Source organism: Pseudogymnoascus verrucosus (genome assembly GCF_001662655.1).
Source record: "Pseudogymnoascus verrucosus strain UAMH 10579 unplaced genomic scaffold scaffold_24, whole genome shotgun sequence".
Lineage (NCBI taxonomy): Eukaryota > Fungi > Ascomycota > Leotiomycetes > Thelebolales > Thelebolaceae > Pseudogymnoascus > Pseudogymnoascus verrucosus.
The window spans coordinates 36,545-61,474 of record NW_017263675.1 but is presented as its reverse complement, the minus strand read 5'-3'; the positions used below and the strand labels follow the sequence as shown (position 1 = coordinate 61,474).

General features: G+C 49.9%; 8 protein-coding genes across 8 annotated transcripts; 2 read left to right on the top strand and 6 right to left on the bottom strand.

Annotated features, from left to right (window-relative positions):
• Nucleotides 1-1,112: 1,112 nt before the first annotated feature.
• On the bottom strand, nt 1,113-4,198 carry VE01_05743 (uncharacterized protein). The gene is made up of 5 exons (XM_018275203.2): nt 3,830-4,198; nt 3,267-3,744; nt 2,929-3,166; nt 2,216-2,869; nt 1,113-2,164 (listed from the first exon to the last, which is right to left on the bottom strand). The coding sequence occupies exons 3-5, from the start codon at nt 3,124-3,126 to the stop codon at nt 1,457-1,459; spliced, it is 1,560 nt and encodes a 519-aa protein (XP_018130046.1). The 5' UTR covers nt 3,127-3,166; nt 3,267-3,744; nt 3,830-4,198; the 3' UTR covers nt 1,113-1,456.
• Nucleotides 4,199-4,559: 361 nt separating this feature from the next.
• VE01_05742 (uncharacterized protein) lies at nt 4,560-6,744 on the top strand. The gene is made up of 6 exons (XM_059463730.1): nt 4,560-4,810; nt 4,869-5,655; nt 5,713-5,897; nt 5,949-6,069; nt 6,125-6,521; nt 6,581-6,744. The coding sequence occupies exons 2-6, from the start codon at nt 5,345-5,347 to the stop codon at nt 6,599-6,601; spliced, it is 1,035 nt and encodes a 344-aa protein (XP_059319674.1). The 5' UTR covers nt 4,560-4,810; nt 4,869-5,344; the 3' UTR covers nt 6,602-6,744.
• Nucleotides 6,745-7,115: 371 nt separating this feature from the next.
• On the bottom strand, nt 7,116-12,587 carry KLP8 (kinesin-like protein Klp8). Its single transcript, XM_018275201.2, has 2 exons — nt 12,082-12,587; nt 7,116-11,975 (listed from the first exon to the last, which is right to left on the bottom strand). Exons 1-2 carry the CDS (start codon nt 12,155-12,157, stop codon nt 7,216-7,218), a joined length of 4,836 nt encoding a protein of 1,611 aa, XP_018130044.1. The 5' UTR covers nt 12,158-12,587; the 3' UTR covers nt 7,116-7,215.
• Nucleotides 12,588-13,048: 461 nt separating this feature from the next.
• ERG4_1 (C-24(28) sterol reductase) lies at nt 13,049-15,382 on the bottom strand. Its single transcript, XM_018275200.2, has 3 exons — nt 15,029-15,382; nt 13,281-14,973; nt 13,049-13,226 (listed from the first exon to the last, which is right to left on the bottom strand). Exons 1-3 carry the CDS (start codon nt 15,064-15,066, stop codon nt 13,215-13,217), a joined length of 1,743 nt encoding a protein of 580 aa, XP_018130045.1. The 5' UTR covers nt 15,067-15,382; the 3' UTR covers nt 13,049-13,214.
• A 169-nt stretch (nt 15,383-15,551) lies between these two features.
• On the bottom strand, nt 15,552-16,377 carry VE01_05739 (uncharacterized protein). Its single transcript, XM_018275199.2, has 2 exons — nt 16,134-16,377; nt 15,552-16,083 (listed from the first exon to the last, which is right to left on the bottom strand). The coding sequence occupies exons 1-2, from the start codon at nt 16,263-16,265 to the stop codon at nt 15,943-15,945; spliced, it is 273 nt and encodes a 90-aa protein (XP_018130078.1). The 5' UTR covers nt 16,266-16,377; the 3' UTR covers nt 15,552-15,942.
• A 154-nt stretch (nt 16,378-16,531) lies between these two features.
• Nucleotides 16,532-20,065, top strand: SPT16 (global regulator of transcription). Its single transcript, XM_018275198.2, has 5 exons — nt 16,532-16,775; nt 16,827-16,911; nt 16,967-17,088; nt 17,144-18,752; nt 18,802-20,065. The coding sequence occupies exons 1-5, from the start codon at nt 16,599-16,601 to the stop codon at nt 19,902-19,904; spliced, it is 3,096 nt and encodes a 1,031-aa protein (XP_018130077.1). The 5' UTR covers nt 16,532-16,598; the 3' UTR covers nt 19,905-20,065.
• Nucleotides 20,064-21,902, bottom strand: VE01_05737 (uncharacterized protein). The gene is made up of 5 exons (XM_018275197.2): nt 21,672-21,902; nt 21,567-21,603; nt 21,413-21,509; nt 20,406-21,346; nt 20,064-20,352 (listed from the first exon to the last, which is right to left on the bottom strand). Exons 1-5 carry the CDS (start codon nt 21,769-21,771, stop codon nt 20,259-20,261), a joined length of 1,269 nt encoding a protein of 422 aa, XP_018129980.1. The 5' UTR covers nt 21,772-21,902; the 3' UTR covers nt 20,064-20,258.
• A 196-nt stretch (nt 21,903-22,098) lies between these two features.
• Nucleotides 22,099-24,882, bottom strand: VE01_05736 (uncharacterized protein). The gene is made up of 2 exons (XM_018275196.2): nt 24,597-24,882; nt 22,099-24,534 (listed from the first exon to the last, which is right to left on the bottom strand). The coding sequence occupies exons 1-2, from the start codon at nt 24,679-24,681 to the stop codon at nt 22,175-22,177; spliced, it is 2,445 nt and encodes an 814-aa protein (XP_018129979.1). The 5' UTR covers nt 24,682-24,882; the 3' UTR covers nt 22,099-22,174.
• Nucleotides 24,883-24,930: the final 48 nt, after the last annotated feature.

Genomic DNA, 24,930 nt, shown 5'->3' with positions numbered 1-24,930 from the left:
GGGGCAACGATGTCTCCAATATCTGTGTTGAAAAGAATACCGGAATACGGGGACCACACACAAATCGTATGGTGTCTCCGGTAGCCGGAATCCTTACTTCGGGCAGCAGAACAGAGGCTTCACAGTAAATACTGTAAAATAGAATCATATAATCAATTGAAATACTAACTAATCTACGGGCCTACGTACAGTATTGGTAGGCCTGGGGGAAACACCAAAACCCTGAGGAATTGGGCGTTCCTCAGCCCAGCTGAAAGTGAGACATTGGGCGGAATTCCAGTCCAATACTCTGACGAGTTGGGGAGCCGGACGGTCCCCACGAAAAATACCTGGTCATTTTGGGCACAAAAGCCCACCGCCGTATTCCATGGGCGGTCGGTTTCCCCTAACAATCTGCCGCGCCAGCTACGGCGAAACCCGCGATGCCTTTTTTAGACCATCACTACAGTAGAACCCCTGTTATAACAATGTAATTTTGACCAGACACTTGTATCGTTATAACGATAATATCGGTTTATGAGAGCATATTTGATTACATAACCATTAAATTGACCAATAAATAGCCAGCGTGGCCTTGAAATTATAACGATATCGGCTAATACGTCATCGTTATAACGGCGGTGGTTCTACTGTATCTACATTTTCCCCACGAAGTATGACTGCTGAATAATACAGGCCCTTTATCGTTTTCACAGGGCCCTCATCGCTGTTTGGCGGCTGGGGATTGCTGTAGAAAGCGAAATTTTTACAAGGCTCAATGTATGTCTCCCCTCTCCGTTTAGAGCCACTTCAGCCTATATCTAACAGCCTCCAGAGACAACTCGATATTAACTATTTGCCATGCGCAGCATCCTCTTTGACCTGCGTATTTTCGTGTATACCCCACATATTGTATACCCCACATATTGTATACCCCACATATTGTATACCCCACATATTGTATACCCCACATATTGTATACCCCACACATTAAAGCGGGGAATAAGTAAAGGTGCGCAAGTCGCAGATAACCAAACTGTAGCTGTAGCATCGGCTGTTCAAATATCCCACAACAGAACTAAGAGACGTCTAGTAGAAGGCTCGCAAAGTCCTGCGGCAATATGGCACGATATCAGAAGTAGAGTTGGTCAACATAACGATGATGTCGATTGGAACGTATCACAGTCCTTTATAGTAAGAAAAAACGGGGTTAGAAGTATGGGTTTAGATTGTGAAGTTGCTAAAACTATCGCAGGTACGAAATAATCGCCAAAACCAAGGATTAATCTGTCATCGCCAAATTCTCTAATTCTGCAATTCCTTACTCGATGGAATGTCCACGCACAATGCGGCTACAACTCTGCATCGTAGCGGCATCTGCCCCTAGTTTATCGCGACGCCTCTGAAGTCCACGGTTCAAGCTCTGGCTGCTCAAGAGGGATGCCCCGTGACTGTGCCCATTTGTAGGGGCCTATTACTAAGCTATGTGCGTAGCACTGATAGCTCTTTTCTCGTTGGCATCAGCATCCTCCGTATCGCCGACAGTAACGGCCTCTTCGATTTCGTCTCTGTGATGCATCTTGGCCAGTGCAGCTTCAATAGTGCTCGCGCCAGTAGCCTCAGAGAGATCCGAATCGTCTCTGACCTCAAAGCTCCTCCCTAGGTACTCAGGACCGATGTATGTCAGCACAATAACATAAGCGTAGACGCAGCCCATAAAAATGCACATAACGAGACCATATTCGTATCTAGCTTTACCCTCTACTGAAGGGAGTGGGAAGCGAGACCCGATAGTAGATTCGATAGTAGCTGAGGCAGACGACGCGAGGTTGCCCAGCTGGTACGATGTCCCCACGACGAAGGTACGGAAAGAGCCAGGTGAAAGTTCCATTAGATGGATTGGAATAACTCCCCAGGCACCTTGTACACAGAATTGTTCGAAGAAGGCAGCAGCGATAACTGCCTTGCTCGACGTAAAGGTGTAAGGATAGAGAAGAGCGCCTCCAATTATGCTGATGACAATGATTGAGAATCTTCGTCCAAAAATCTGAGAGCAGTATCCGACGACAGTCCCGCCAGCCATTGCCCCTAGATTTGCAACTACTTGTATTATCGTGACGGCGTCGGCGCTGAACCCATATTGGTTTTTTAGCAGGACCGTATAGAGATCTTGGGAGCCGTGGGACTTGACAAACCGTTAATAATATCCAAATCTTACTTCTGGGAATATTCTTACCATAAAGTTCATGCCAGCCATGAGAAGCACCAAGTATATCAATATCAACCAATGTTTCTTTAAGGCAACTTTCCCTTCGGCAATGAACGTCCCTCCAATGTTACCACGCTCCTTTCGTACCATCTCACGTTCTCTGTATGCATCGGTCTCCGGTAGGCAAAGTCGGAAAATGATGATTAGAACTGGAGGGCAGGCACCAAACCAGTAGAGTGGACGCCATCCGTGGCTCGTGGTGTTAACCAGACCTCTAGCAAAGGCTGCGGCGAGAAGGTATCCAAACGCCCAGCCTTGTTGCAGCATACCAGATAATATACCGCGGACTTCCTCTGGACAGTCTTCTAGAGCTGTTGCTGCTGCGTTTCCATATAGACCACCCATTGCGATCCCATACAGTGATCTGCAGGCAAGGAATTGTTTGTAGGTCTGGCAAAACCCGGTGGCAAGTTCAAGCACGATAAAGAGGATGTTATTAACAACAAACGGCCATTTGCGACCATATCGATCTGCAGCAATACCAAAGATAGTAGAACCCACAGATCGGAACATCAACGTAACTGTGAGGCCCCAGGAGATGTCCGTAGTGTTCTTGCCAAATGTTTTGGCAAGATCGGGAATCGTCATACTGACAGTAAAGTAGTCGAAGGAATCCCAAGTCTGCGGCGGGACATTAGAAATCGCGGGTTCAAAAATATCATTATGGACAAGAACCATACCCATGCGGTGAATCCGACTAAGAAGAAAAGCCACTGCTTTCCGCTCACCATTCCCAGAAGCCGGAATGGATTGGGGACCCTGTTCATGGGGGGGACGAGCGTCGTAAAGCGGGTGTGTATATACTCCCCGGCCGTCATCTCAGTCGGGCTATGAGATTCGTGGATCCCGCCATCGCCTATATTGGGGTTGTCTGCCATGATTGATTTTTATCTTCTCAAACTTCGTATCAACTGAGATCTATTAGCACTTGTTAGAAGGGTTGCAGCCAAAAGATTGAGGTGGGCCCTTTGCCTGTTGGCGAAGAGGACTGGAGGATGGAGGGAGATGGGTCACGTACATCGCCTTTAGTGATGATTGCACGTGTCTTGCAAGAGCGTTCGCTCACAGTAATGATGCTTCCGAAGGAGCAACTAAGAAGATTGAATGCCTTGCAAAGAAGAAGTTTACAGAAGGGAAATCGCGACTACTTATCTTTTCGAGGCCGTTACTCTACACGACGATTGTGGAGAATGCGGGGTTGACCTAAGTCTCGAGTTTGCAATGATGCCATGCGGAGCGTAGAGGTAGAGTCGGCACCAACAGAAGGTTGTCCCCAGCATCAGTCCATGTCAAGACTAATGCTTTGATATGTTCCGAGAATTGTCGCACCATAATCCACGATTTAGAACCAATTACGCGTCTAGAATAGAGATTCAGGATCCCATTTCTTCTCCTTAACGCTAGAGTTGGGTTTCGCTCCGTGTTAGGGGGAGCTGCACACGCTCAGGTGTTCAGGAGAGTCTCGTTACACTAAGTCCCGATATTCTACTAGGACCCTGAACCCGTTATCTTCCGCTCTCAAATGCTTTTTGACTAGGGTTTGCGTTTGTACGTCGCGCCACCGACATAAGCTTTACTCACATTAGTGCAAGGCTTCTTCTACTGCTAAAGCTTTCCATTGTCGTAGATCACTAGTGCCGCGTATGGTACATGTTGGTGTGGGGCTGCATGACGAGCTAAGCCTAAGCAGATGCCGCCAGCGATGTTGAGGCGCCAACACGGGTCGATCTTGATCCCATCTCATCTGAACAACCTTCTAATCGTTTCCTCGTCCCTAGCCATGGCTGATGTATGACATTGAGCGACTGTAAACAACATTCTGCTTATAAATAACGTGATATTAGGCCGCGTATTAATTAGTTGTTAAGACTCCTTTCTGTCCACCTGTTAAGGCTGAAGAAATCGTAGTTTTCTGTACTCTGCAACACGAATAATTGCCGAACATGATCCTATGGAGACGCGTTTGCAGGCATCAGTGCCGATCTGCGTCTTTTATTCCTACTTCATGTAAGGAACCAGCCTAGAAGGTTCGAAATTGGCCCTAAACTGTTCTGCATGTCTAGTGCTGAGTAAGAGCGTGGAGGAGCTTCATAATGGTTGGTTGTTGTATGCTGCGGGGGGAGCGGGTCGTGGTAGAGGTGGAGGTAGAGGCAAATTGACTGGCAGACACGCTACTGAGGCGTTCGCTAGTGGCTACCTAGGGGCTTGTTTCTAGGGATTTAGCGTGACGTAGGCCGTGTTGCCATGCGGGGTATTTATCTACAGTACTGTACTCTATCTTTCCCTCACTGTGCGGTAGTTGCCGCTGAGAGATCTTTCAATGGATGAAGGCTGTTCCCCGCACCACGCTAGATCGGCCCTATTTGACATTTGACGGATTGTCGTTCGTCCCGCAAACAATCTGGTTAGTGAATATCCGCCACTGTTGGACTTCTCCGACTTCTCCGCGAATGAACCATGAACACATCCAAGTTAGTGGCAAGGAAGGAATGGACACTGTTGGCTTTAGCGGAAATTCTCGGAGGCGTGACCATGCTCTTCTAAATCAACCACTGTCATATAGTACGGTAATCCCTAATTAGATTTCTCCGCGGCGGATGAACTAAGAAGCTACCACCAGCATCTTTGTTAGAAGACACCATTACTTCAGTAATCAAACTTCCCTGCGAATGCCTCCGCAGCCACTTCGAACCACTTCGTAGCATCTGGTGGCAATGACCGTCGTAGATGCCTGGGTCTCTGATATTAAAAACGCCATGTGGCGCAAATGTAGCCTAGCTAAGCATCGACCCCTCTGCACCGCCTTCTCTCTCTGCGCAATTATTGTCGTAACCAACTTTTCGCTCCGCTCAAGCGGAGCGAAAGTTTGGTCGCAACGATTTCGTGTGGTTGGACATATACCAACTACGACTCTCTGAAAATGGATTGCATGGACCCACCTTTATACCCTTCAACCCCCTTCTTTCTTATCCTTCTCTCTTCTCATCCTCCTCCCTCTCTGCTCTCCTTCCATTGTGCCCTTATGCACTTTTTAGCGTCTGGCCTTGTGGCATGGCATAACCCGCCCTGCATACCTGCAGGTGCGTACGTATCGCAATGGACTACGAAAAAAAGAAGAGCATGATAATCCTAGGTGTGCTTGGTTTCGCGAGCGCTCTCATCATGGTAACTCGACTTGCGATGCGAAAAGTGAGAGGGCAGCGGTTTGACATTAGCGACTACCTCACCATGGGAGCTATAGCTTGCTTAGCTGCTCGCTGCAGTTTCGCCACCGTCATTGTGCTATGGGGAAACAACAATTTAACTTCTGCCTATCGAGCTTCGAAGCTGTTCGATGCCACCGAAATCTACCAGCGGGAGATTGGAAGCAAAGTGACCCTCTGCGACAGGGTTTTCCATAGCACATAGCAAGTCCTGTCGGTATCCGCTTCTTATGCTCGTCATGTTAACCTTGTCTTTGCTAGTTTTTGGATCCAAAAGTCCGTTGTCTTGATCCTATATCAGCGGATGTTAGGGTGCCTCATATGGCCTCGCCTCATAATAAACTTCTACTGGGGTTTCCTAGCCGTCAGTTATGTGGTAGTGCAAATATGGACGTTCGTGGAATGTACGCCGTTTCATTTATATTGGCAAGTGGTGCCAGATCCAGGTATGGATAGGCTTCGTGGACGCATGGAGAGAATGTTAACTTGGGCACTAGGACAGTGCGCTGCAGGTGCCATTCAATTAATTGTATTTGTTTCACTTAATATGGTCACTGATGCAATGCTCATCGGTCTTCCTATGCCTTACCTCTTCAGGATGAAGAGGCCTCTAAAACAGTACGCCTACTGGGTCCCCATTCATCACTTCTGTCTCGCATATTAATCCCTCTAGACGCCTTTCACTCGTGGGCTTGTTCTCCATTGGCTTCACGCTCCTCGCCATTGGCTTCGTTCGCCTCCCCATAAATTATGACAGAAACTACAACCATTCCCGTACTCATGAAGCCAATCGTACGACATTGGGAACAGTCGAGATGTTTGCTGCCGCCATTGTTGCTAACGTACCCACTCTGTTTACACTTCGCCCCCGACATCCAACAACTCATATCACAGCTGCATCTCACAGCCCGCACTATACCGACACAACAGGGTTCAGACAGGTGAGGGACCTTGACATCATAACCGACAATAGCATTAAGCTTCAGCATGTGCATGTTGAGGACATGGGCGAGTCGGGGGAATTTGGGAAGATATCGGAGGAGAGTCACGCTAGTAACGACATAATTCATGTAGGTTTTATATTTTGCCTGGTTTCTTAATGCAGCAACTAGCTAACATAACACTCTAGGTCATTGGTAATGCTATCTAAATAGGAGGAGCTATTTAAGAGCTCGTATTTTTATCTAGTAAATTATAAAGAAATACCTCAAGGTTAACATAAGGAGATGTGTAGAGTAACTTTACTAGACTATATTTAAATAGGAAAAGTAAAGAAAAGAGATCCAGTTCTACCTACTAATGTAATGAGTATGAGTAGTGTGTCACAACGCGTCGTATTCAGACTGAACTCTGCCCCTTTCTAAAAGGGGAGCTACAATAAACGCCCATAAGTAAGAGCCACGTAAGATTTAAGCCGAGAACGCCATAATAACCCACGAATTACATATGATAATTAAAACATCAATCTTTTATAGAAGTCTTTAAAATTAAGCGCTATAATAGCTTTATTATAATTCTTGTGGCATGGTCGTGATATGTTGTATCATTTGCTATGCATGTACGTTATAGGTAAAGTAAGAGGAGTAACACCGAGGGAATGCGATATACTCTTATTCTAATTAATTAATTAACAAAACAAAGTATTTAATAATAACCTAACTATACATCATATCTACATATACTACTTCTAAGTAGATCGGGTATCATGCTTCTCGTCTCGAATCAAACCATCTAATGCGTCCCTCATTATCGTCGTAGGCAAATTCACGATTCCGCGTCGACATCCTCGTCGGCGCTCCCATTACCGCTGCCAAAGTACGCCTGATCGATCTTGAAAATCCAGTCGACCTTCTCGCGTTCGCTCCGCGCGGCGAAGAGCCATGTGTTGTCGGTGCCGTAGATCGCGAATACCGTCTCCTTCCTGTCCCTCCCCTTGCCGTCCTGGCGCAGAAGCTTCGCGATTTGCGGCTGGTGGTCTACGCGACTGTTCCGCAAGTTCACGATTCCGATTTCCTCTCCCTCGGGTATGGAGTGGATGTGGAGATATGGCCGTCGCAGTTCCACAAAGCGTCGTACCCATTTGCTGCTGTCAAGCGATGGCACGAGTAGGTATCCTCCTTTGAGGAGCTGAGCCGATCTCTGAATTAGAGCCACGCTCGCTGTCAAACGGACGGCGTTGTCAGGACCCGGTTCAGCAGGTCCATCGGTCGGAGGTTCGATGTTTGCGTTTCGCAATAAGTTCTCAATCGGACCAGTCGAGATCGTCCAGAGATTCAAAACCTTGCGAATGAGCTCCTCGTTCGGCGGGGCTTCCTCTTCCTCGTCGGCCTTCTTCTCAACCTTCAACTCCTCGGCGCTATAAAACGCCTTTGCTGCCTCGATCTCAGCTGAGCGCTCTCTCCGTCTTCTAGAGTTGATGAAGTCGTGGACAAGCGATACTCCTCTTGGTGTCCAGCCAGTGAGGTTCTCTTCGCCCTTGACATAGTCGTGCTGTGTGTTCATCCGCCACAGATCTCCAACCTTCTTAACCGGCATAGGCCGTATGCATATCGAGAAAATGGCAGATGTCGAATGGACAATGCGAGCGCTCTGCCACAAGGCAGCAAACATGGACTGGTTGCGGACGTATGAGCGCGATAAAACTTGTGAGGCGACGTTCAACGAGAATGTCATCGGCTCCCCAAGGCTGTCAGACGTCACATCCCAAAGAATCTTCATCTGCACCTTGTACTTGTCGGCCGTCATTCGGTCAAGGAGCAGTGAGTTGTGCAAGCTTGAGTCCCATTGCCCGACCAGAGCAACGCTCATGCTTCCGTTGGAATTCGCCCTCATAATTGGATCCATGACAAGTTTCAATTCAATCTCTGGCGTCGACGAGTTCATATCAACAACCTTTCCAAGATGGTCGAGTAATTGGATGCCACCAATGCGAAGTCTGGAGCTGTCTTTCCATGGTAGAGATGACCCACAGCTGTGTGTCAAATTCACAACGATGCGTCGCTGCAGCCCTTGGTGTAGTTGAAACGTCCCTTTGTCCATATCATTGGCCTGTAAGACCTCGACCGGGAGATAGTCGCCATTTTCCGATAATTCGAGCAATTGAACCCGAGCAAAGACGTCGTGTTTTTCTTCTGCATAAAAATGGCTTTCAGCAATTCGAGCCGTTCGTTGTTTCTGCTGGGTTGAGACGTGGTCTCGGAGATCATCCCAGCTGAGTAGCTTGTCAAGATGCATTGATGATACCTTTGCGAATATAGAAACGCTCAAAGATATAGTCTTGGGGCCGAACAGAGGAATGCTCATGCTGTGAACACTGTCAAACCTGACCGACCCCTCTTCGAAGCCGCTAATCATCGCGGTGGTGGTGGCGCCTCCCTCTTCGGATATTCCAGGGATGAACAACTGAGCATGTACTTCTGTGCCCTCGTCTTCTGGGAATCCAATCAGTTCATGCATGACGACGTTGAATTTTAAAGTATTCGTAGGGGCCCTGGCTGACGAGGGTTCAAGGGAAAGCTTGACCAGACCAATGGAGTCTGACGTATAAGGCGACCTGACATCGAGGGTAAAGTCCTGGACGCGGCTTTCAAAGACAGCTGCCAACGGAACGCTAACGTCGCCGACGAGTGTGTATCGGGGCATGCAGGTCTCGACGAACGGGTTTTCGAGTTTGAAATGCTTCATATACTCCGGCCTGTCCATATATTGGTGGAGTTGTCGCATGACCTTGACTCTCTCCTTCAGCTTCTCCAAACTCCAGTGGTGGGCGACGCCCGATTTATAATCGAGAACTCTCACCGCCACGCATGGCCTTTCTGCGTCCTCAAGGGCAGAATCATCACCTTCCCCGGGGATTCCGATGAGAACCATGTCGTACGATGAGCACAAAGCATGGCCAGTATCCAGAATCACAAACTGAAAGACGACGCTCTCGTCCATCTCCTGGCTCAGCGCCTGCGCCTCTTTCAGAATCGCGGCAGATTGAAGAATGCATTCAGCCATCCGGACATATCGTCGCTTCCGCCAGTGCTCTGTTGCCTTCCGAGCAATCTCAATCTCTTCCGCGTTCAGATCATCAAACGTATCCGCCTCTGGCAATGCCGGCGACAGTTCTTGGATGCGTTGTTCAAACTCTTGTCTCTGAACTACAAGCTGCTTCATCATCTCCTCCTTAACCTCCCTGAGGCTTTCTTCCATCCTTTCCTTCTCCTTCTTTATCTCCTCGACCTCGACATTATCAGCCTGGGCAGCCTTCAACTGTTCTTGGTAGTCTGTCTTTTGCTTTTCAAGCTGACCTTGCATTTCCTCACGCAGAACTTGTAGTTTGTCTTCCACCTCACCCTGCCTCGGAGTGGACGGCATGGTTATGGCAGTGTCGAGAGAGAAGTTATCAATGGTGCCATTGGACAGGTACTTTTCCCTGATTGGGTACGATGTTGTCGACTCCAGGTCGTCGTCGGCATCGCGGTTCTGGCGCTCTGCGCGAGCACGCTGCACATCCTCAAACAGAACATTAAGCTCCTCATCCGTCAAGCCTGCGATTTTCTGGTCGGGCCCAAGTATAGCTCCAGCAGCCTCCCTCCGCGCAAACGACCAGTCAGAATCGCGGCCCCTCGTCGGCATAGGAGAATCAGGCCTGCTGCTATCCCAATCAAAGTCCGAGTCGGCCTTACTATAATTCCGATGGTGTTCGGGTCTTGGACTCGGAGACGGCGAGAAGTTCTCAATGCCCTGAAGCTGGCTGACCGTTACAGAGTGTCTCAGCAAGCTCTTCTCTGTTCGCTCTGCCCTCTCCGCTCGCGCCTCCATGGGATGATTGAATCGGAAAATATGAAAGTCGCCAAGAATAATTCGATAGCCACTTCTCAGCCTTTGTGGCTCGGTGATTCGCTTTCCGTTCACCATGACTGCCGCGCCCTCTCTCGGCACGATTGTGACAATTCCGTCGACATTCTCGAACGCGCAATGCTCATGCATGATTCGGCTTCCATTCAATCGAATTTCAGAAGTCGTTGGAGCATTCGTCGCCACGTTTCCTACGGTGGTCGTTCCCGGCTTGAGATTATAAATGAGGCACTCTGTGAGTAGAGGGTCATCCGAGAGATTGACAATATGAGGCATCTTCTTTGGTGTATGCAGCCCAACAAATCCTTTCTCGATGCTGATTCCCAATTCTTCGAGCGCAGCTTCTCTCTCTTTGTGGATCTCCTCCGTTTTCTGCAGCTTCTCTTCCCAAGTCTGGTTGAGGTCCGAGTAGAGCTTCTCGCTCTGGCTCAGTTGTTCAGTAATCTCCGCCTTTGAAACTCTCTTTATAGTACCATCTGGCTGTGTGATGCTGACGATCTGTTTTTCCAACGGAGTTCCCTCGGCGTACTGGTCTTCACTGGGCCCACTCGATCCTCCACCAACAAGCTTGCCTCTTAATGTTGCAAGCTCCTCCCTCAGTTCTCGGATCATCCTGGCATTCGCATCCTCGTTCACAACCGCGTGGTTCTTGATCCTCTTGGCGCTATCGGCATATCTCAGCGTACTGAGAGTCTCGTCGAAATTGATATCTGCCGGGCTGATCGCAGCAATCATGGCCGTCATGCTGTTTCCTCCCAGCGAATCCTTCAACAGCCATGTCAAGACACTGTCTCTGTACGGAACTTGAGAGGACGCAGGGCCCTTCTTCTTTTTGCCGCTGGACAAATCTGCGAGCGCGGAAATAACTCTTCCCAGCGTGGAAAGGGACCTGTTGATCTCCGCACCTTCCTTCAGCCTCGCGCCTGTTGCTCCCGTGGAGTTTGCGCGCTCGGAGCCAGCAAGATCTACCAAGCTGATCTTGGCTGCCTTTTCGGTCGACATCTTCATCTCAACGTCATGTCGTTTTTGGGTGAGGGTCAGCGTGAAAACGGCGTGACTTCGACTACTCGTCTCGTTCATGTTTGTCGCAGCGACGGTTCTGGCCTTATTACCCTCGTCCATGAGATTCTCGATTTCGCTGAAGCTAGACACGACGAGCTTTGCCAAATCCTCCACGTACGGTCCAGTCGATGGATGCTCGCGGACCTTGAGGTTTCCTTTCGTGGACGGGTTGAGCAGGTCGCGGACCCGTTCATTGTAGATTTCGAGGTACGAGACTTCGACTGTGCATTTCACATTCGGATCGTTCTTCTGCACAACGTCTATCCGCTCAAACATGTCGGCGCAAATCTTGGGTATCACTCCAGCTTCCTTCCCATATCCCATCATGGAGTATGACTTTCCGGATCCAGTCTGCCCATAGGCGAAAATACAATTGTTGTAGCCCTGGAAAGCATTGTCGAGTAGTGGCCGACCAAGATCATCGTGAAGGTTATCCTGTCCCGCGTAGTTCGAGTCCGACTTGTCGAATGACCAGTATGATTTATCGAAGGCAAACGTCTTCTGGTTCGCATCTTTAGCCCCTTTCCCACCCCCACGTTTGTCGTCAGCGTCAGGTTGAACAAGGATCGTCTGGTTCCCTTTCATCTGCACGATACATCGTGCGTTCCTGTCGATTTCTATGCGCGGTGAAAGTCAGTCCAGGAACGTCCATGCCAATCTGACTGTTGAATCTGCAGCCACATCCCAACGAGTTATAATAGCTTGGAAAGCATGAAAACTTACCTCGTCCATTAAAGGGCCTCACTCGAACCACGACTTTGATATTCCCACCTCCACCTCCGCCTCCAGCAGGCGCCATCGTGAGGTTCTTCACGCAGTAGGCCGGTTGCTATGTGGCCGTTGCGGCTCTCCGGATTTGACGTCACCAGGAACACCCGAGCTCTATGTATACTGGAGCTTTGGAATCGATATGTGACAAGTGTATCGCAGAATCATCTGATATGGCCCTTCACCAGAATACTGTGGTTCAGCGCGACGTCGTCGTCGTCACAGGGGCGATCAGATAGCCACGGCGGTATTGGGATAAATGTCAGGTGTTTGCCCCACTGATGGAATCTCTAATGCCTGTGCTCATCAGATAAACAGTCCGAAGAAGACGCGACTAACGATTTCTGTTTGCAAACTAACTCAGGGCGACGTCAAGCAATGGTTTTGAGGTTTTGTTTTTGTTGATGGCAGCGACGTGCGCGTTACTCTAATTTAGTCGCGTCCCGTGAATGATTAATGTCAGGATTTTAATATTATTCTAAACTAGAATTCATGCACGCAGAGGCCATGGGCCATGAGAACAAGGAGGGGAATCGAGTTGCCTATCACGGTGACAGAAATGAGCAAAGTCACCCCGTACCTTTCAAGGGTCCAGGACAGGAGGACAGGACAAACTGTGGCTCACCAAACTCGAACTGTGGCGCAGGCATTTTGTGGATCAATAGTTTCTTCAACGGGAAAAGGGATATGGAAATAGCATCTCTACTTAAGAAAGGCAATTATAACACATTTATTGGCAGTATGAGTTGTTTTCTTCTTGATGTGGCTTATCGGTTGAACTTTATTATATGTTTTCACGAGAAGCAATAAGGTGTTTGGTTCCATAATACTTATTAAATCAAATAATATGGAGATATTCATTTGTCCATCACAAAATTCATATAAACTGACCGACTGAGAGAATTCTTGGACAGCAGTTATACTTCGTTTCTCTGCATTATTATGTTTTAATGTAATTATATTTACCTGTGCTACTTCTACAGGCACAGCATTATATGTACAACTAATCAACTATTATCACCCCATTAAACTTGTATTTATCTCCCCGTAGAAGGCAATAATAATACAGCCAGCGAGGCCAGAATAGTTTAAATGACATACTGCAACAAGTTAGAATCAGAACTGCATTGGGGGACAAAGTGAACATTGCTTACCGGAATGAAAAGATAGGGAACAAGTTTCTCATACTCCAACCACGCATCCCCATACTTTGCTCTGCACTTCTGAATATCTCTCAATGCTCGGTGCGATATCATGCCTGCGAAGAAGACCGGGTAAAACCACGGGAACGGGCTGCTGAAGCCAGTGATCAAGCCCCACGATAGAGCAAAGAACAAGTCGCAGGTGTAGTGGATCTTGCGTGCCTTGCCATACCAGCCGTCAGCCAGGATGCTGTGGCCATCCTTTGTCCTGATCACCCTTGGGTTCTTGACCGCCTGCCATGGGAGCTGTGGGAATGCCTTGCGGATGACCTGCTTTCCAGTCTCCTCGGCACGGAAACGGTTCTTTTGGCTGTTGGTCGTGTCCCAAACCCAGTAGACGAAGAGGTATGTGACGAACAGGGCACCAAGCGCGTATCGGTTCCAGCGGTAGGTGTCAGGGTGGTGGTTTGCAAGGTACAGGATGCAGTGACAGTAAGTCATGGGCACGCCTGCCAAGTTCCAGAAGATGAGCATGAAGCCCCACTTCTCGAAGTACATGTCCCAGGTGCTGATGATCAGCTCCTCGCCCTTGGAGCATGCATTTGCGTACAGGTAGTGGGCCATGATAAGGAAGCACACCTCGCCGGAGACATAGCCGTAGTTCTCGTACTGCCTTGCGGCAGTAGCAGATGACAGGAGCAGGAGGAAGTACCAGGGGATCCTGACCTCGAAGAACATCTTGAAGTCGAGAATCCCAAACATTCTGGGGTTGAGCTCAGCACCCATGAAGAAGTCGTAGAGGGGGTAACCCGTCATCCTGTGCTGGGCGCCGCGGAGCAGTGCCGAGACATAGGCAACAATCGAGACGAGAAATCCGGTCAAGATTCCCACCGACATGAGTGGTCCGAACTCGTCAAGAATAGTGTAAAGTGGGAAGATACCAGAGAAGTGGAGGCCAGCCATAACAATGGCTGTGGTGTAGAGCGAAGCCACTGCTGAGCAGTAATATTTCAACTGCTTTCCGCCAGCGTGAGGTAGAGGCTTGCCGTAACCGTAAACACCTGGAAGCAAGCAGTAGCAAGCTCCCTCTGCGACGAAGAACACCCAGTACATGGTCCAGGCCTTCAGCGACGGAAACGCGCCTTCGTACACCAAATTGCCCATGTGCTTTGCGAAATCGACAAAGCTCTCGCCAGGCTCAGGTGTGGGGAACTTTCCATCGTAATATGTTGCCCCAATCCACATGTAGTACATCAGGGTCGGGAATCCAATCATCATGGCGGTGACGCCAACCGAACCCCCGAATTCCATATGGCCGCTATAGTCAATCTTGGGGTCCAACCCTGGTTGCCACCCTTCGACTGCCATAATCTTTTCCGACGCGTCGGCAATGCTTTTCGATGCGGAGCCATTCGTCGCAGAGCCGTTCGTCGCAGAACCATTCGTAGCCTTAGCACGACGGTTCGTAACCTGCCCATTGCCATTGGCGTTGCCATTGCCATTGGGCAAGGCGGGCGACACCTCTCCAGAATCCGATCGCGCCATGCTGCTCCCTCGGGTTGTTCGTCGTGGCTCGAGGCTCTCGCGTTTTGTGCTTTCGGTGGCAGACGCAGAGTCTTCGCCCTCGTCCTCGGGGAATTGGGACTTGCGGCGATTGGATCTACGCGCAGCAGGAGTCTCTACGAAGTCCGGGTGGCTCGTCTTTCTGCTCGGTGGTCAGTAAGTGTCAGTGGAATTGTGAACACTCGCAGAGGACTTACTTAGGCGTAGCCCGTAGTGAATAACGTCCAGACGACATCTCTGCAGGAGTGATGAAGCTTCTTAAGTAAAGCCACGAGTCGCCAAAACAGCCTCAGGGAGGGGGGTTCTTGACATGTACAAAAAAGTAGGGGAAGTGGACACGACTTGTGCAGCCCCCTTGTGCTGGGAGACAAGCGCGTAAACAATGGATCCGAGCCAAGAGTCGACAATTTAATTGGCAGATTTGCTTCGTTTACGCCCACAGCCAAGATTATGACAAGATATTTGTGCACAGCATATATCGAAGACTATGGGTTATGTAGCCAGACAGTACCATGGCGGTAGCAATTCGCTCTCCTATGTGGATATTTGCAGTACATTCATAGGAGAGGATGGGGCCGTGGGGATTTAAATTCGGGTTTAAGAATACGATTACGAAAACGACGGCAGGAACAAGCGCAGTTTTCGCGGTTCGCGTAGAGTAGTAGCACCAATACATAACATATTCATACTCATATTCACATCGGCTTGCAACCTGTAACGCTTGGGATAGTGTGCATTGAAGGATTATAGATCAAATTGTAGGCTATTATGGAGACCAATTCCGTCACCATGTGGATGCGAACTACTATATTTTGCACCAGAGAACCCCGGGACCGAATCCCTCGAGCTGACTGAGAGCTGTGTAGACCCGACTTTTTGTTCGATTCGGTTGCAATTCTCTCGCAGTGGGCGTTATGCATAGGTTCTCGGCGGTAACAGCCCCGTTGCTCTGTAGTCTTTCGGATGGTTTGATGCCTCGGTTTATCAGGGCCTTGTGCTTTCTCATCACCAAGTCTTCTTGACCTCTCTCTTGGGGCTTATCTGTGATACCATTCTGACGGTGATTGGGATATGGCCACAGATATGGCGCACACCAAATCCGAAAAGCTGCTCAGCCAAACTTCTTCGACCCTCCCTTGGGCACGTCTGCCTTCATGTCCTTGTTCTTCTTCCCGCCCTTCAAGAGCTCCAAATGTCCGGCCTTTGAGCCCAACGTTCTCTCAGTCATGGCCGTAAGACCACCCGAGTGTTTCTACGCCAGTTAGTTTATGAAAACCACCGTAGAGATACCACGTCGCATACCTTGATCATTCGTGCATTCTTGACGAGGTCTTTCCGCTTGGGCGCAATTGTGCGCTTACCCTTCTTTGCGTCGACGCCTGGCTTTTTGCCCTTTGCCGAACCCAGCTTCGACTTGATCTCTCCTTGAGCCATCGTTCGTTCACTGGCAAGAGTGAATTCTCTCCAAAGTAGTCGTGGTGGTGAGGAGTTCGCAGTTGTTGCGGACTCTTATCGCTCCACCTAAAAAAACAGCGCCAGAATTTAGAAATGTTCCTTCCAAATTCAACTTCCTCCCCGCTAAAACGCTAAAATGCAGGCTGCATGTGGCCAAGTGAAGTGCACGTGATCTCATTCAATCTCACGCCCCAACGTGGTTTAGCGCATCACGTCGTCGCGAAACCACTTTACAGCTGCCTCACCACCGCGCGACTTTCTTTAACTAATCTTCAACTTCTTCCTCTGCCACTGCTGAAGCTCGACATCATCATGGCAGAGATTAAGATTGACAGCCAGCTGTTCCAGGAGCGACTCGGCCACTTCCTCTCAGCATGGAAGGCCGACAAGCGTTCTGGCGACACTGTATTCGGCGGTGCTTCGAGTGTGCTCATCCTCATGGGCAAGACTGAGGAGAGCGCACAATTTCAGAAAAACAACGCAATTCATGTAAGCGATCAGAATACCGTTGTTGGACGAGAACTTTGCTGACCGATCTAGTTCTGGCTTTTGGGATATGAGTTCCCAGCAACCCTGTTCCTTTTCACTGTGGACACCCTCTACGTTGTTACGACGGCAAAGAAAGGTGAGCTTCCAATTCATACATTTGCCTTGAGATCATCAAAGCTGACACGTACCAGCCAAGCATTTGGAGCCTTTGAAGGGTGGCAAGATCCCCCTGGAGGTCCTCGTGCGAGGCAAGGATGCCGACCAAAACGAGAAGCTTTTCCAGAAGATCACAGATGTGATCAAATCTGCTGGTGTAAGTTCAATCTGATACTGTGGCAAATATGCAGCTGCTGACGATTCGACCACAGAAAAAAATCGGCGTTCTTACCAAGGACACCTCCAACGGACCCTTTATCGATGAATGGAAAAAGGTCTACGGCGATATTTCAAAGGATGTGGAGGAGGTGGATGTGGCGCCTGCAATATCCGCGGCTGCCCTCGCAGTCAAGGACGAGAACGAGTTACGCGCCATGAGAAACGCTTCCAAGGCTTGCATTGCTTTGATGAACCCATACTTTGTCGAAGAGATGTCGAATATCCTGGACGAGGACAAGAAGGTGAAGCACAGTACCTTGGCGACGAAGATTGACAACAAGATCGACGATACGAAGTTCTGGACCACCGTCCAATTGCCCAACAACCAGAAGATGCCAACGGACTTCGAGCCAGGACAACTTGATTGGACACATGGGCCGATTATCCAGAGTGGTGGAAAGTTCGACTTGAAGATGTCAGCGCAGACTGACGACGAGAATCTCCATGCTGGAGTCATCCTTGCGACTGTTGGGCTTAGATACAAAACTTACTGCTCCATGATTGCACGCACATACCTTGTGGACCCAAATAAGTCCCAGGAGAGCAACTACAAGTTGCTCCTTGCCGTCCATGCATTGGTTCTCAAGGAAACTCGCGATGGCGCAGTGGTCAAGGAGATTTACAGCAAGGCGATGTCGTTAGTCAGGGCGAAGAAACCTGAGCTGGAGAAGAACTTTCTCAGGAACGTGGGCGCGGGTATTGGAATTGAGACTAAGGACTCGACTCTACTTCTCAATGGAAAGAGCACCCGTACGCTGAAAGATGGCATGACGCTCTGCGTAACCACTGGCTTCAACGACATCGAAAACCCGTCTCCCCAGGACAAGAAGAGCAAGGTTTACTCCTTGGTTCTCTCGGACACTGTCCGAGTGGCAGCGTCAGACGCAGTCGTTTTCACTGGCGATGCTCCGTCAGATCTAGACGCCACTTCATTCTTCTTCAAAGACGACGAGGAAGCAGAGCCGGCACCAAAACCCAAGGAGAAGAAAGACTCCAAGGTTGGCGCTGTGGCAACCACAAACATTGTCAAGAGCAAACTTCGCGCCGAGCGAACAACACAGGCAGATGAGGGCGCCGAGGCGCGAAGACGTGAGCATCAAAAAGAGCTGGCACAAAAGAAGCAAGAAGAAGGCCTTGCAAGATATGCCGAGGCGACTGACAGCAAGAATGGCGTTGCTGTGAAGAAGTTCAAGCGCTTTGAATCATACAAGCGCGACAACCAGTTCCCGCCAAAGGTTCGCGATCTCGCAATAGTCATGGATCAGAAGAACTCAACCGTCGTTCTCCCCATTATGGGAAGGCCTGTGCCATTCCACATCCAGACGATCAAGAACGCTAGCAAAAGCGACGAGGGAGACTTCTCATACCTCCGAGTGAACTTCCTTTCGCCTGGCCAAGGTGTTGGTAGGAAGGATGATCAACCGTTTGAGGATGCCTCGGCGCATTTTGTTCGCAGTCTCACGTTCCGCTCGCACGATGGAGATCGCCTACAAGATATTGCCAATCAAATTGGCAACATGAAGCGAGACGCAGCAAAGCGTGAACAGGAGAAGAAAGAGATGGAGGATGTAGTGGAGCAGGATAAACTCGTTGAGATCAGGAGTAAGTCAAATCGGTCCCAGTCCAGCGAGCCAATGCTAACATGAAATAGATCGCCGACCAAATGTCATGGACAACGTGTTCATCCGTCCAGTAATGGACGGAAAGCGCGTGCCGGGAAAGGTAGAGATTCATCAAAACGGTCTCCGTTATCAGTCGCCACTCAACCCCGCCCATCGTGTGGATATCCTTTTTAGCAACGTCAAGCATCTCTTCTTCCAGCCTTGCCAGCATGAACTGATCGTGATCATTCATGTTCATCTCAAGGACCCCATTCTCATTGGGAAGAAGAAGACCAAGGATGTTCAATTCTACCGTGAAGCTACAGATATTCAATTCGATGAGACTGGAAACCGAAAGCGCAAGTACAGGTATGGCGATGAGGAGGAATTCGAGGCCGAGCAAGAGGAGCGCCGCCGCCGTGCTGAGCTTGACCGCCAGTTCCAGCTTTTCGCTCAGAAGATCGCTGATGCCGGGAAGAGTGAAAATGTCGACGTTGATATCCCCTTCCGTGAGCTCGGATTCAACGGTGTGCCATACAGGTCCAACGTTTTCTGCCAGCCGTCTACGGACTGTTTGGTGCAGCTCACTGAGCCGCCCTTTATGGTCATTACTCTGGATGATATTGAGATTGCGCATCTCGAACGTGTCCAATTCGGCCTAAAGAACTTCGACATGGTATTTGTCTTCAAGGATTTCCACCGGGCTCCAGCACACATCAACACAATCCCAGTCGAGTCACTCGAAAACGTCAAGGAGTGGCTCGATTCGGTCAACATCCCCTTCAGCGATGGCCCTCTCAACTTGAACTGGCCTACCATCATGAAGACCGTGACGGCAGATCCCCATGCCTTCTTTGCGGACGGTGGATGGTCCTTCCTTGCCACCGAATCGGACGAGGAAGATGCGGATGACGAATCTGAAGAGTCTGCGTTTGAGATGTCTGACTCTGAACTTGCGGCCAGCGAGGAGAGCTCCGAGGATGATAGCGACTTCGATGAAGAGGCCAGTGCAGAGGCGTCTGAAGATGGCAGCGAAGCAAGTGATGAGGAAGAGGGCGATGACTGGGATGAGCTGGAAGCGAAGGCGAAGAGGAAGGATAGAGAAGGCGGGCACAGCGAGGATGATGCGCCGAAGAAGAAGAGGAAGCATTGAGCACGGGCACTGGACCAAAAAGACTCTGTTTACTCTTGATTCTAAATTGGCGGATATCTATCTGGGCTACGGAATGGTCGGCGGAGAAAGGCGTTTGACTCACATAGCGGCACAGGCAATTTGTAAGATAGGATAATAACGGGCGAAAATGAACAATCGATCACCTTCTACATGGTCTTGCGCATCTATAAATTCTCATCGAGTGAATAACTAATTTTAACAACTAGGAAGTAATCTCATCCCCCAACACGTATGTTGTCGAAACCCAAAACCCAGAAACAGACCAACCGCGCCGAACGATGAGGAAAAGGATGAATCATGATCATAATGTACAATTGGCACTAACCCACCCACTTAAGCCCCTTCACGCCCGCCCTCACGGCCTGTCGTCGTCGCAGTGCTGGGCTGGTCGTTGTTCCACGAGAGGTATGTGTGGTCGCCGAGTTTTCTACTTGCAATTAGTATCTGGACTCACGTATAAGAGGAGTTATGGAGATGTACCTTGGCTTAATGAGATGAGTGGCCGTGAAAATGGCACCCAGGAGGATGCACAGTCCGCCAACAACGACAAAGGCGATACCAAGGTAGGGGTTGCGGCCTCCAATAACCGTGCGCGTGGAGATGATGATCGCTTTGGTGCCGCCATAAATATCAGCTGGGAAGAAATGGTTGATATCCACCTGGTATCGTCCGGTAGTCATAACGTCATCGTCATTTCTCTGGGCTAGCTTGCTGAATGTCGGGAGACCCGCCGTGCGCATCCACACCTGAAATGCCTGATCGTTCTCTAGATCTGGTGGGGGATGTGCGTCCGTATAGTCCGAGCTGTTTCCGTATCTCAACACCCAGTTCGGTGGGACTGCGATTTGGTCTAACTTGTATTTCGTCTTCCCATATAGCTTCTTGTCACTGTCCCAAGCAATTCCACTGTTATTCTTCATCTGGTACACTTTAGACGCACCGCTTCCGTCTTGTACATTCTGGAGAAGAGGTGAGGTATATGTATCGTTGAACATGGAGTTGGCAATCAGCCCGCAGGGGTAGTAAGGACGACCGCGTGGGTCGAGACGCAGGGGGTCGCAGAGCGACCCTTCGATGGTGGCGGCGTCAACGGCGTCCCCTTTCAACTGATCCGACTGGAACGACTTGACGTAACGTCGATGGTTTTGGTAGAAGTCTGTGAGACGGTAGTAGAAGAGGACCGGAGGATTCATCGGCGCGGGGATATCAAAGATGAGAGAGCACTGCGTGACATTGTCGAGTACGGCTCCATTCGGAAAGGTGTAAGAGATTGTCTGCTTAGCCCAAAGCGCTTTCGGGGCGGTGTTCTCCATGTCGTGGAAATGCCAGGTCGCCAGCCCCTTGGGCATTTCTTCATTAATCTTCGTTGTGTTTGGCGCCTGGTCGAAGCAGTGTGTATAGTCAAGGGTGATCTCCTGGACCTATATCGAATCTTGTCAGTTTATCTTGCGACAATAAACCCTCTGAAAGATGTCAACTGGGCATACCTGTGCGCTGGCGTACAACAACGCGCCGCCAATGGGTGCAAAGATTATGCCAATGGCAAAGAAGAGAGGTAGTACGGTTTTCGGTGTGAGAATTGGCCTATGGTCTCGTATCAGCTCGAGGGGTCGTCGAGGCGTATAAGGGTCTTCGACTTACTGCCATGCCTTTAGTCGTTGTTGTCTGAAGGCAGTATCTGTTGTCCTGGGTTAGCGCAGTCCTATATCTTCGATTATTTCATCGCCGGAGGATCCGTAGACGCACTTGCTGGTCTCCTGTTCTTTATCTTCTTGGTCTTCTTGTTATGGGGGTCTTGGGAGGAGATGGAGTCCTCATGATCTAATTCTGGTCCTGTGTCCGCCATGGTATCGATGGGATGTGCGGCCGGCACTGCGCGATCGATATCAATGTAGGGCGGATGCGAATTCGAAGTGGTTATGGACTGTGTTCGAAGATTGTTGCTTTAATCCCTTGCATCCGGGCGCGACGTTGACGGCATCCGTTAATTCCAGGCTTAGCGTGGTTTCTGGTGGGTACACATAAGCAATTACGAGGGTCCCATCTCACAGCCACACTTCACGTGCTCGCTGACGACTCCTGGATGAGAATTATCGCAGACAAAACAAAAATCAAATTTAATGTCCAGAACACAGGAATAATTGCATTTTGGAAGGTATTAATATTGTATTATTGACATGCTGTTCAAATACATAATAGTAGTAGCAGTTCTAGTCTATACTGTGGCTCGCATGCCTGGATATCAAAGCTTATTCATCACGAAACATCCACTTTCCTCCTCCGCGCACGGCTTCTTCATATCTCTTTCGAACCAATTCTCTCTCAAAATCTGCAGCCTCCGCACGGTCAGACTGAACTTCCTGCGTTGTGGGAAAGTCGGCTCTCCAAAACCCTGGTGGACTCTGACGTCTCTCAAACGCATGCCGATGCTTGCCATGCTTATTCGCGAGATCTCGTGCTTTGGCCTGGATGAGCGTCTCCTGCCTTTCATCCGCAGTCATAGCCTGTAGCTTGTGAATATTTCCACCAAGGAAATCCTCTAGGAGACGCTCGTCTTCGGTATCCATGTCTGAAGACTGGTTCTTCGCTTGACCCGTCGTAAGTTCGGCCAACTTCCTGAATCCATTGCCACAACAGTCTGGGTTTGTGCAGCCGGGAAGGCATTTTCGTTGTTCTCGTCCTCTCACGACATCTCGAAAGGCATAGTCATATCCTTGATTGTGATCTGGGTTGACCTTGAAATGTTCGAGGCCTAATCGCCAGAGCGGCCTTGCCCGAAAAGGTTCGTCGTCAGGACCTTCGGAGGCATCCCGGAATGCTTCTATGCGCTTTCTCCCCCTTCTTTTGTCACGTTCTGCGGTGGAACGATGACTAGGCCCTGCCGTGCGTGGCGTTCTCTTATTAGATATATTGCCGGGAGTTTGAAATGCTGAACTATTTGGCGAAGTTGTGTTGAGCAGAGATGACAACCGCTGATAAGCATCAATCTTTGCCCCCTGAAGCTTGCGATTTTGTGCCGTTGCGTCTATCCGAGATTCATTTTCGCCGTCTTCTGCAAAGGGGACTTCACCTGGAGCCTCGGAATGTCTGAGGCGTTTAGCAGGTGTATACTTGGCTGAGGCGTGACGAAGGATCGGTTTATTTGAGCTTTTGGGTTGCAAGGCAGCAATCCTCAGAGCATCTCGCCGTGGGTTCATATGCGGCGTGGTTGGTTCTCCTAGAATGGGCGACCTTACTACAGCGTCATTGAATACGGGTGGATGCCTGTAGTGATAATAATCCGCATCATTGTCATCCTCCCCCAAAAAACCAAACCCGGGATCGTCGACCCGCCGTTTCTTCTTTGGCGTAATAGTTTTCTGGCCAATTTCGTCGAGGTCCAAGCTCTCTTGTGGTTCCAAGGTACTGAGACCGAGGAACGCGACCGGGCTGCTGAGCTCGATCTCTGTCTTGATCTTGACCTTTTGTGGCGAGGACTGGGCCTTCCGTTTCCGTACAGCCCTGGCTGATATAACAACAGGGGGATCCGACGACGGTTCGCCTTGGTATTTGGCAGATGGTGTTGCTGCGGGGTGATTGCCAAGGCCAGCGGGTAGGTCAAGTCCCACATCATCCGCTTCGCCCTGTGTCGAACTTGTGTGGTGCTCCTGTGAGGAGGCTGGAGGGTTATTGTCGGTCGCATCGCGCTCCAACGAGGCCTCCTGCACGGGCGCAAGCCGTGGCAGTTGTTGCGGTTCATCTGCAGCAACTGCAGCGGTTTGTAACAGATCGAGTTGTGCAGAACTACTTCGCGGTTCAGTATGAGTGGATGTTGGTTTCTCGCGTTCCGGTACTGCCCTGACAACACTTTGTGGCTCACCATGAGCATGGGGCAACACCACTGGCTTCGGGGTTTTTGCACCTGGTGTTCCCACCATGGTGTCCCCATCAAGATCATTATCATCCGTGGGTCCTGGCAGACACAGAGAACGATTCAGCCTTGGGGGCGCAAGGTCTGGTGTGACCCGCGATGGGTCGGGGGCTCCAGGTTCCTTTTTTATAAGCTCTGGTTCGGAGGCCGTAGGACGCTCCAATCCGCTGTCCTTGTTTTGAAAAGGAACCCCATTGAGCAAGCCGTGCTCTGCCAACGTTGCTTCCCTCTTCTCGAGCCGTTTTGAGAGGCTATGTGCATATTGCACCCACTGGGCCCTGTTTTCCCGGACCCGTCGCAATCTAGAGATGAGTTCTTTCCGAACAGACAAGGCGTCGTTGAGTCGGCTTTGGATATCGCTGGTGTCTGGCTTTGAAGTGCCATTTATGTCGTCGTATAGCTGGGCTTTTTCTCGCAGGGTTTCGAGACGGACGGCCAGCTCCTTCACCTTTGGGTCTGCGATGGCGTCAGTGGAAGCGGCATCGATGTCGTTATTGCGTAAAGTATCGAGTATTTGTGCCTTCCACTTCAATTCCTGGAGCTGGGTGACGAATGCTTTCGGATCATTAAATGCCAGGTGAATCTCGGCAGCATGGCTGTCTTTTGTGATAATATCGGCTATGTGAGCCTTTTGTTGCAGCTCTCGGAGCTCTTGAATAAACGTCGCGCCATTCGGCTTCTTTATGGACTGCGCAAGGTCTTTGCGGGGGATTACTGTCAGCTGTGACCTCTATGATTGGTATTGTACTGGGGAGGCCAACCTCTCGCATCATCGTCACCCACGCGGTCGCAAATCTCTCCCAGAGCTTTAAACAGCGCGAGACGCCCCTCGCTCCATTGGTCCATGGCCCCTGGTATTCTAAGAATCCAAGAGTTGTGTCGACATGCAGATGTCAAACTTGGAGTGGATGGCTGGAGTGGTTTATCTGGTGAGACCTGCCATTATTTGTGACTTTCCGTGACTCTGGCTGACTGTGACTGCCCTGTCTGTCTGTCTGCCCTGTGTGGCCAGTGTGGCCCAGCGTGCCTGTGCCCGCGATACCGCGATACCGCGATACCGCCGCAACGACCGCGACGAGGCTGGGGATAACGTGA